At 39.1% G+C, this 11644-nt stretch overlaps 1 protein-coding gene across 8 annotated transcripts in view; it reads left to right on the plus strand.

Annotated features, from left to right (window-relative positions):
• The window catches only part of abi3bpa (ABI family member 3 binding protein a), a 33760-nt gene extending 22244 nt beyond the window's left edge, over nucleotides 1-11516 (plus strand). For all 8 annotated transcript variants that reach the window (XM_087803484.1, XM_087803485.1, XM_087803488.1 and 5 more), the window contains 10 exons: nucleotides 65-166; nucleotides 1264-1377; nucleotides 1981-2070; nucleotides 2139-2348; nucleotides 2419-2524; nucleotides 3877-3956; nucleotides 4325-4354; nucleotides 4438-4596; nucleotides 10491-10613; nucleotides 10689-11516. In XM_087803484.1, the coding sequence (XP_087659610.1) occupies nucleotides 65-166; nucleotides 1264-1377; nucleotides 1981-2070; nucleotides 2139-2348; nucleotides 2419-2524; nucleotides 3877-3956; nucleotides 4325-4354; nucleotides 4438-4596; nucleotides 10491-10613; nucleotides 10689-10804 (1130 nt within the window). In that variant the 3' untranslated portion in view covers nucleotides 10805-11516. The remainder of the gene's footprint in view (nucleotides 1-64; nucleotides 167-1263; nucleotides 1378-1980; nucleotides 2071-2138; nucleotides 2349-2418; nucleotides 2525-3876; nucleotides 3957-4324; nucleotides 4355-4437; nucleotides 4597-10490; nucleotides 10614-10688) is intronic.
• Nucleotides 11517-11644: the final 128 nt, after the last annotated feature.

Here is an 11644-nt window from a genome sequence, read left to right on the forward strand (position 1 = left end):
CCAGAGCAGATGGATCGCAACTGTGAGAGCTGAAAAAAGAAACCATTTCCTCCTCTGTCCTCAGATAAACCCATGGATCTTAAGCAAGGAGACAAGGTGTCCTTCCTGAAACCATTACCACCCGTGTCAAGACAGCAGACGACCACCCCCGCCCCGAACAGTCTGAGTAAATATTAAATGATTTTGTCATTATTACTCCCATCAGAGTCATAATAGTTATTGGTGTAATTATTTAGAACAGATTTTTATCTAATTCCGTACTGGGTTTTTCAGAACATGCCTCTAATATTTCAAATTTTGTTGGAATATGTCCCTCAAGGTTTTGTTTTGGGATATTTATTATTTTTTGCTGTACTTGATTCACCTGGGTTAAATCATTTAAAGATTTTGTGATGTTTATTACCACATTTTGTTGATGACATCCAGCTCTACTGCTCATTTGATCCAACTGAGCCCCAGAGGCTGAACCGCTTAGTCAATTGTTTGCTAGAAATCAAACAATGGCTGAGTGAAAACACTTTGCATCTAAATGTGGACAAAACTGAGCCTCTGGTTATTGCTCCTGATGATGAGGTTCCAGGGTTGAGTCAGTTTAGGTCAGTCTGTCAAACTGAGCCTGAGAAACCTGGGTGTTGTATTTGACAAAGACATGTCTCTAGTACAATACTGCAGAAAACTGAGAAAAATCTATTAACTTAGGAAAATGATGTGGCAACACAATCTGGAGTTTATAATCCATCCGTTCGTGTCTTCTTGTTTAGACTATTGTTACAGTTTATTTTCGTGTCTAAACAAGAAGGAGCTGTCTCGCCTGCAGTTAATACTAAAATCTGCATCAAGAATTCTGACCCGCTCTACTAGAAGAACTCTAGAATCTACTGATGGTTCCTGAACCCGCGTCAGGACCAGGGGAGAGAAATCCTTCCAGGCTGCTGCACCTAAGCTTTGGAACGATTTTCTTCTCGCTCTGTGTTTGATGGATCTACTGACTCCTTCAAGAAACATCTTAAGACATTCTTATTTGTGCAGGATTTTCCCTAATTTTCTGGGACTCCTGTGTTTGTGTTATATGTCCTGACCTTTTAAAGTATATATTTTAACTGTGTATTGTTTTTGCTGGTTAAAGCGCTTTGTGACCCTGGTCTAGAAAGGCGCTTTACAAATAACTAATACTTACTTACTTAATTACTTACGTATCGAAGATATTTGTACTCGCACTGATTCACACTGACATATGTTGTATGTTATTTCTTCTTCTCTCAGAAATTGACCTGAAAAAAGCAGATCAGGTGCCCATCTTAAAGCCACTTCCTCCACTCCCAAAGCGACAGAACTTGACCCCTGTGGCGAACGATTTAAGTGACATAACCTTGAACGGTAAAGATGAGTTCCAGTGACACTTTTTTAAGATGATGTACCAAGTGATGTAATGGACGTATGATATACAGTACAGTAATACAGCAATGACTCTTATTGTCAACTAATCCTCATGTCGATTTAGGGGATTATAATAAAATGAATACTTTCCTTTTTAGATTTAAAGGCAAAAATGTATGTTCATTTTAATGTAGTGACTGGAGTTCAGTTGTCTTCGTCTTAATCTTCGTCTAAAGACACTTAAAAACATGTTGAGACATGTAATGTTGAGGCTTCAATATGAGAAGAATGTTACAGATGAGCGCAGCCGAGGTATTTTGGTAGTTTAAAGTATGTAATTTTGGACAAGGATGAAGACGAAGACAACTGAGCTCCAGTGGCTACATTAAAATGAACATACGTTTCTGATCTATAACTCTAAAAAGGAACAGATTTCTCTTAAAATAATACCAACCCTTAGTCGACATGAGGGTCTGTTGAAAATGAATTTGAATTTTGGGTGAACTATCATTTTAAAATGGCGAGGGGTCTGGTGGCCCACAAAAAGATGGCTAACTCTTGAATGAATTGCTCAAAATTGATCACTCCAACTCCTTTTTTCAGCCACCCGTTTTGACAAAAGTGAGAACTCCACCATTTTCAGGCCCCAACCGGCGTCTGAGGTCGACATTATGGGCAAGAAGCGGTTCGTTGGTGAGTCCATTGATCACTAGCAACCATACATGCATTTATGAATCGATTAAATGTTTGATTCTTTGCAGCTCCCCATGTGGTCTACAAGACTGATAAAAAGCCAAACGAGCCGTGCTCCATCACGTCCTCCCTCGCCTACTTCCCAGATGAGGAGGGCATCGATAAGAACGTAACAAATGCCCCTACCGTCCCACCATCCAACCTCACCGTGGTCACAGTGGAAGGCTGCCCTTCATTTGTCATTCTTGACTGGGAGAAATCAGACAACGAGACCAGAGGTGAAGTTTTGATGATGAAACAACATCATTGTTCAATGGCGTGATATTAAAGTCTCCTTCTTTCTTTCAGAGTATGAAGTCGTATCTACCACCGATGGACCAAACGGCCATGAAGTTTCCATATTGACGACAAACCAGACACACACAGCGGTTGAGAACCTTAAACCGGAGAGGAGGTACAATATTAATTAATGGGTGTGTCTATGTATATGTGCCTTGCTATTGGTTACAACCACTTATGGAAGTGCCCTATTTAGCCATGGTAGACACAATCCTTTAACAAGAGCAACCCAGAAAAATTCTTGAAAAGTCATTGACTGATTATTTTCTCAACCTTTGATCCATCTGCCAAATTTTGTTAATGGGAATCAAACTTATTTGTCTCGAAATACAAGTCCTAACCATTGGACCATAAGAGGCAGTGTGGTATTTGGCATGCTAATGGTAGCATTTCATCAAGGCTTTGCTTTGTGAACTTTCTTATCAGAAATTATTTTGCGTGAGATCATCAAGTTATCAACTCCCAAACTACAGAAAAATCATGTCATAACAAAAGTGGCCAGATCTGAAAAGTAAGGCAGGGTCGAGCAAAGAATTAAAGCACTTAGATTCCCACGTTGTGTTTGTTGTTTGGGGGATTCCTCCAGAAGCTGCCCCTTCATACACTTTTAAAGGGGGTGCTGGTGCTTCACACAAACTCAAACAACAACACAAGTAGCTGAAAAAAATAGCTGTGCTACAGGTGAACCAGCAGGTCACAAGCAGTCCAAGATTACATGGAAATCAACTGTAAGCATTTACATCATGACTCAAGATGGAACCTTAAAACATGTCGGCACAGACACTACAGCTAACATTAGCTAACCATCAGACCACAAATGTATTAGTTGGTTCACACTTAGCTTTGCATAATGTGGGTTTGGTTTGGGAACATAGATTGACTCAAACGTGGGTACTCGTAAGAACCAAGCGATCATCAAGGCCAAGAAATTTAGCTAAGTTTGAAAGAAACTAGCTTCAATCATGTCTTCAAAGAACAGATTGTTATGACAGAGACCTTTCCGCTGGTTTTACGATGGTTACCTCAGTGGGATTCGAAACCGGCAACTTCCTACCTCATCTCAAGGACTCTTGTTTTTATTCTAGTGTAGAATCTCATACCAGCTAAACTGGAGTGGCTTCTTTTGGTTGAGCAAAAACAAAATGGCAAAAAAAGTCTCTGAGTCTCTGTGGGTGGAGTGGGTTTTTAATTGGATCTCCGCATCTGGAAACTTGCAACTCACCAGAACCTTTTCCTGGGCTGGAGTTTTAGACCCAAACACTTGCCAGGACATCTGACTGCACCACGCGGAATAACCATCAGCTGTGTGTGTGTGTGTGTGTGTGTGTGTGTGTGTGTGTGTGTGTGTGTGTGTGTGTGTCTGTTGCCCGAGGCTCGAAGTATGAAAACTGAAAACCTCTCGATGTCTGCTTTTGTTCCATTTTTCTGTCAAGGCACGTTTTTTCACGAGATACTTTCTTTTTGCAGCTATGAATTTAAAGTGACCCCGAAAAACGAGCTGGGAACTGGACCCTCCAGCGATCCTGTTTCATTCAGCACTGAGTCAGGCAAGTTGTACATAAATCTGAAACGTGCCAATGGAAAGGCTTGAAGAAGGCATTCGCTCGCTCTCGTAAAAAACTAATTAGTGTCTCATAAATGCCACATGCTGATTATTTTGACGTGGCACCTCTGATGTCAGGCTTCAAGGCTAGTCATCAGCGTGAATAATTCCTGAAGATTTAAGACGAGGGTTGTGCGTAAACACCACACTCCCACGTGTTTTCTTTTACACCATTCTCGAGTGGATCGGGCGAGGAAAACTGAGATTGAATTAGGGCTCGTGTCACTAAATGAATTATGTTAGTAATTTGGTGTGCGGTTTACCTTGTGAACGGAATGTCAATATTCATTAGAACCTCATTTATATTTGCAGCGGACCCTCGGGTGAGCGAGAACGTTTCAGGTAAATATTATCCCTCTCTCTGTGTGTTGCTGATGTGCTTTTAATTATGTTCAAACAAGCCATGATTGCCTCTAATGCTCCAGGAAAAGATGCCATCTGGACTCAGTTCCCCTTCAAAGCGGACTCCTACTCAGAATGCAACGGCAAGATGTTCGTGAAGAGGACTTGGTACAGGAAGTTTGTGGGCATCCAACTCTGCAACTCTCTGAGATACAAGATCTACCTGAGCGACTCTCTGAACGGTAAAAGAGCTTCGATCTGTATCAATAATGATGTGATGATGTGAGATAAGAAACTATTATGTCTTGTGAGTCTTTCACAGGTCATATCCTAACCCCTCATGTCACATGTCCAGCAATATTATTCAATTAAATTAGATTTTATTTAAATATATTAATATGCGTCATATCATAACAAAGTTATCTCAAGACAGTTTCCAGTTTAAGTAAGACTATATTGGAAAAAAGAAAAACAGATCCCAGCAACTCACTAAAGAGTAAATCACAGCGAGACAGTGGCTTCCTTTTAGAAGGCAGAAACCTTGAGCAGAACCAGACTCCGTGTTGATAGCCTCCTGCCTGGTGGTAGGATTTAGAGGTAGACAGATGTATGGATAAAAGAGTAAAGGAGGATACAGTGAGAGAAAAGAGGTCTTGGCAGGTATTGCAAAGTAGTACTTAAAGTGATAGTTCACCCAAAATCCAAACTTCACTCTTTCGCTACTCACTCTTATCTAATCTGTTCCTTTTTAGAGTTGAGACAAAAATGTAAATTCATTTTAGTGCGTCTCAGTCATCTTAATCTTCGTCCACACACATAAGAACACCCCCAAAGTGTTGTTTGACACGATTATTTCTCTCGTGTCTCCTGCTCCTCAAATCAGGCCTGTCTTCTGTGAAGCTGACAGCAATGCATTGTTGAGATTTTTCATTGACAAAATTACATTGATCAAAGAGAAAATCTGCCCCCCTTTGTTTGGAACCCCTACTGTCTCTGAGCCCCTCTCCTCCTCTTCGTCTTCCTTCACTGCTGTATCTTTGGGTGATATTTCAGCACTAGTGAACAAGATGAAACCCTCCTCTTGCTCAGATGACGTCCTTCCTTGTAGGCTTTTTATCAAAGTATTTGATGTAATTGGCCCCTGGGTTACCAATATGGTGAACCTCTCCCTTTCCACAGGGGTTTTTCCTAATGCATTTAAACATGCCATTGTAGAGCCTCTGCTCAAAAAGCCAGGCTCGAAGCTCCCTTTGTCTGGAACTCCTGTTGTGTTATCAGTTTTATCTTGCCCTTTAAAGTATATACTTTATTGAATATTGTTTTGATTGTTTAAGCGCTTTGTGACCCTGGTCTGAGCTATACAAATAAAAATTACTTACTTACTTACTTACTTACACCTAAGACACACTTAGGAACAATCAATTACCTCTGTGGTGCTTGTCTGTAATGTTCATCTTTCAATGAATACTAAGAAAAAACGCAATATTTTAAGATTATTTTTATCGGAAGTGATCAGTCTCACCGTTCCTGCCTGATGTCTGTCCTCATTGAAAAACATTATGTCAAGTGCACATTGTGCAATATTTGCTAGCCCAGCAGCTTCTGCTAAATATAGACTTAGAATTTATTTTAATTGTTTTCGGAAAGATTCCTTATCTCAATGCTTAAGTACAAGATGGACGTGGCAGACAAGCAATATGGAGGTCACAGCCATCTTGGAAAAGCAGTCTTCTACTCCCTAGCAAGTAAGAGGCCAAACATGGTCTCAGTTCTCAGACATTCATAAAACTTCCATTAGACCAGTGGCATTTCAAGATACATCATAAGGTTCTAGTTTTTCATTGATGAAAAAAGAGAAAGAGACGGATAAATCTGTCTGGTTTTGTCTTATAACCTTTTTTGTTTCCTCCCAAAATTGTTTTTCTTTCTTATGGGCTAATCTGAAACTTCTATGATCAACTGGTAATTTCATATGGAAGCTTGTTTTCGTTGTTTGATAGATAAGCATTTTTTGAATTTAGTAGACTGTTACCTTGTATGCACTTTCAGGTTTGTGTGGCATTTTAATAGATTTTGAATGTTGTGTTACCTCACCAGTCGTCATAAGTGGCACTAGTTTAAAATGTTTTCTTTCAGCATTTGGCATCAGAGACTTTCGTCAATCATCAGACAGTAGACTCTTGTACATGAAGAACACCCTGCATGCTAACTGCGTTGACCATCAAAAACACACTGCTTGTAGTGGCAGACAGCCCATAATAATGAAGAATATTTTCGGCGTAACATGTTTACCTCTCTTTTTCCGTGACAAAACTCCCCAGCGATGCTCGCTGACGCCAGTTTGTGCTGAACAACGACTTCGCTAAATGAAAAACACAGGCGGTGATGTCTGTTTTTGGCAAATCACGGATCACACTTTTGGAATAATCCAGGTTTTGGAAAGCTGCGTTCCCCGCTGGCAGGGGCACCAGACGCTGTGATTAATGCTGTCGTATCAACATAGACCGGAGTTTCCTTTGCCCTAAAACTTGCATAAGCAAACCTGTCAATCGTCCAGCCATGTCGAATTTCAACCTCAAATAACTTCCCAAATCACCGGCCGCGATTTTCTCTGGACATGATTCATGCGTGTTCGCTTGAGAAATTCTTAATCACGATGAATGTCTCGATTGCATTCTTGTCTCAATCATGTCGGACTCGCAGGCCAGATTATAAACACTTCCAGGACACAGCTTATCAGGGAAGCATGTGGTATCTGAGCGTGATACAAATAACAACATGGAGGAGACGCATCAGTGGAAGAACCTTCAAGTGACTCAACACCACCTAAACTCCCTGACGAAAACAAAAAAAACTTGTTACAGTTAGTTAGTTAGTGACTTGCATTAAAAAAATACAATACCTGTTAATAGTATATCTATATCTATATCTACAGTTATATTTAGGTACCCCATAGCAGATTCATTCATTTATTTGTTTATTTTAATTCAATGTTAATCCAACACGTAGTAAAACAATAATTACATGTTGTACAGCACCATGGAAATGATTTTAATTATAAAACGAATGGAAACGTGTTTGATATACATGGAGTTTTCTAGTTTTTGTAAATTGATAAAGTGCATTAAGAAACATTAAGAAAAATTAAAATTAAAAAATTGTATTTCAATGTGTAGATTTTCACGGATGTTTTGATCAATTCTAATACATTTGAATCCGATTTTAAATGTATTGTAATGGGCAGGGGAACAAAATACATGTATTTTGTAGAATTAGAAATAAAAAATCCTATAAACCTCTAGAAGCTAATAGCCTTTGTAATATTAGGGTCAATGTGACACAAAGGCCTGAAAAACAAATGTGTTTGTGGTATCCCTTGTGTTGTCTCTGGGTCAAGGTGAACGACCTCCCTGGCTTCCATAAGTACATAGGCAGTGGTGGAGGTCTTCGGGTCACCTTGACCCAGAGATAACACAAGGGATACCACAAACACATTTGTTTTCAAGACTTTGCGTCACCTTGACCCAAAGATAACACAAAGAAAGTCCCTGGCTCCGTATCTACATTTGGCGATCCATGATAGAACTGACACATCTGAATTCAAGGACTATAACGTCCTAGAAGGTTGATATGTTTGGGTGAGATCTTCTTCGCTGTGTAGCTTGAATAGAGTTCACTTTTACCACAAAGAAGAAAAAAAAGTTTTCCTCCTCCTCAACAAGTCCCAAGACATGATGGTTAATAATGTTTGGTCAATCTTGGATGAGTCCTTGACCGGTCCATAGTTTGGAAAAACTCATCCTCCGCTGGCGTTTTTACAGACAGCATCATTAATACTGTTGTATCAACACAGACTGCAGTTACTAAATCCCTCCCTGTAAAACCTTCACTAACACATGTGTAGGAAATCCAGTCTCTTCCTCAAATCATTTATTCAAACTGTCACATGAAATCCGCTAATAGTCCTGCAGATTTATGTCCGAGTTGCACTTTTTGTGAACCAGTCCTGTCTGTTTGTTTGGAGAGGGCTGAACATAAAAAAAACACCAGGCAACAGGTAGACTTTATTTTATTGTTTTTATTTTTGTTTATAAATTGTAGTGATGGATTTATAATACAGCACCAATTTATCATGATTCAGTGACTTTATTCTAAAAATAACAGTTAATTGTCCGCTCTGATTAAAAATATTTAGCTCTGAACTAATTCAATTAAACCTGGCATCCTTTTTCTGAGAGTGCCATCTAGTGGCCTTAGAAAAAGTATCATGATGCAGTTCATGCTGCTCTCATTAACATTCGTAAGATGTTTGTTATGTTTGTTTGCAAAAATATAAAAAGTAAATAATGCAGTAAATAATGTAGATGACCGAGTACCAACAGTTTAAAGTTATGGTAAAGAATTAGGGTAAAGGACATTGTTACGACTTAACCAATAACATAGAGTTCAGGGTAAACAATGTAAATGTGTTTCAACCATTAAAGCTTAAACTAATAAATTCTGACACTAACTGAAAAAAATGTGCCATAAAATCCCTACTATTTAACATTACAACACACCATTATACTCAATAATCAATTTTCTACTGTTTTCCTGTGTATCCCAGCTACTTAGGACGAGGAGGGACATGTAGACAGAAAACCATTGACACCATCAGATAATTGAATGGCGTCATTTGATCTCCATATGTTCTTTTGGATGGGAGAGGAAACTTGAGTTCAATTTAAAAAGCAGCTCTGAGGACTAGCACATCGTGCACAAGACGTTTTGAAACATCAATACCAACGTCACAGAGCCAAGGAAACTCAATCGTCACTGGCACTGCAACAAGCAACAGAATAGAAAAACATCTGACCTTCAGATGCTCTTTTCCTGGATCTCACTGAGTGACTTCTGTCGACAGCTGAGGTCCAGGTGATTATGTCCATTTGTGGAGAACGGTTCTATTCTCTCGCATTTTCCACTCGATCTGGTTGCAAAAAATAGTTTCCTTTCATTGAAAGGTTCTGCTAAATTATATTTACGAGGCCAGTCGATTCCTCAAAATTGTCCAATTTCTTCTGGTGAATTGAGTTTTAAACATCTGTCATCAGCGAACGCTAAACACCGTTTTCCTGTTCTCTGGTACTTTATTTTATTTTATAAACAGTAGTGGTGTCTTATTATGTTTTGATTGTTCCCAGATATTGATTTGTAAATCTCCAGATACCAAGCTGCATTCTCCTGCCGGCCTTGTGCTACCTGAAAGCTCCAGCAGGATAGCTGTTACGTCGTATAAAATAATGAATATACTATTAAAAATAAGAAATATTACTGCTTATAAATCAAATAAACTTGTTTTTGCATGACAAGTTTAGAGTCTTGGGGCCAAAAATAGTCTTAAGTATTTGCCTCAAACTTAAATGAAATGCTCGTTTAATTGAGTTTAAAAGTTAAAGCTTCATGAAGCAGTGCCATGTTGTTTAGTGGTCAGTAGGTGGCGCCATCAGTTTAAAAATGGTGTGATGTTTCATTAGAACAGTTGTTCAAAACAAAGGAAAATAGTGCAGAGACCGCCATCTAGTGGACTCTGAAAATAATGACACTGCTTCATGAAGCTTCATCAGAACATCACTGGTTTTATACAGTTCATGATTTTATTTACTGCTAGTTGTGAACACAAGTAAGAATCCATACAAGTGAATAACGTGACCAAAATTGAGTCTAGTTTTTTCGTTTTTTGTCCACTATTCCTTGAAAAATGAATTTGACAGATGAAAACAACAACCAAAACGCGCTAAAAACAGATAAAAACAGTATAAATAAGTAATATAGAGTTTTTTATTCACTCATTTTCATTCATGTTTATCTTTTGAGTAAACTTGACTGAAACAAGCATCTTGACTTGTTAAGAGTCACAGGCTAATGTCGTTTGGATAAAACATCTTTTTTTTCCCAAAATAAAATACCTTTCACAGTCATAATCAATAGAAAAGTAATCTTAATTATTTGTGCTGCCTTGTAAAAAATGACTTATGGAGGGAACCACTGCATTGTAGGAAGAAACAAGAGAGGCCTCAATTATCTATATCTTGCCCCTAGAGGGTGCTGTTTTTAAGTGTGCATGAAGGTTAATCCAACGTTGTTTTCTCTACAGGGAAGTTTTACAATATTGGGGACCAGACAGGGTACGGCGAGGACCACTGTCAGTTTGTAGACTCCTTCCTAGATGGACGAACTGGAACTCAAATGTTTGCGGACCAATTACAATCCAGACCAGGTATTTCACCATCAATCTTGCGAGGCTCAAGGTCGATTCAACGTCGACCCTGATGTTTGACCTTTCTCCCTTCAGGTTACTACAGAGCGCTAAGACAAGAGCCCGTGCACTTCGGAGAGATCGGAGGAAAGTCGCATGTAACATACGTCGGCTGGTACGAGTGCGGCACCCCCATTCCCGGGAAGTGGTAAATCCTCCGAGACGATCCATCAGCCTCCGCTTGTTACCATGGACACTGCAGACGAGTTCCATCACGATACTCCTCTGCCAGGTATCAACGTCAACAGGACTGTCACCAATTTGTACTTTTTTTGAAAAAAGTTGCAGTTATCGCTGAGAATGTTTGGGAAGCTGGCTCCCAAAGTGTAATGACATGTATGATATTTATCAAGGGACTGTTGTCGAGTATCCAGTGTGTGCAGGTCAAAGCAGTTACATACATTTTTAGAAAGTCGCACATACAGACCAGAGGCAGTTACCAATGTACATTTTAAATATGTGAAATAAAGACTCGCGGTCGCAGTTTGCACAGTATCAAATCATTGTTCATATATGTATATGCTGGGATGTTCAGTTACATTTTTGATGAAGCAGCTTCAGCCCATATATTGTGGGAACTTTTTACCTTCAGACCAACAAAAAAAAAAGCACCCGTTGACTGTATTGTTGTAAAAACACCCAAATAGGCAACTACTTGATTCATATTTTGTATACATTTAGGTTTATTTATCAGCTGCCACAGCTAGTCTACCAATAAATTGGCATTATTTTATAGTAGGATTTGTTCGTGTGTGAACAAGTTTTGTCAAACCTTTTTTTTTTTTCCTTCTTTGTTCATGACTGCAAATTTTTGTTTGATATTCCGTGTAGATAATGTCCGAAATAATAAAACTTGTTTTTATATTTAACGACTCTGCTGATGTGTTTTTCCACTCAAAAGGTCAAAATGTCAAGCTTGTAATAACAGTATTATAGTGCGCGAAACAGACAACAAGAAAGGAAAGTAATGACACCAGCACCTCGTTGACCAC

Source organism: Callionymus lyra, chromosome 12 (genome assembly GCF_982586985.1).
Source record: "Callionymus lyra chromosome 12, fCalLyr1.hap1.1, whole genome shotgun sequence".
Lineage (NCBI taxonomy): Eukaryota > Metazoa > Chordata > Actinopteri > Syngnathiformes > Callionymidae > Callionymus > Callionymus lyra.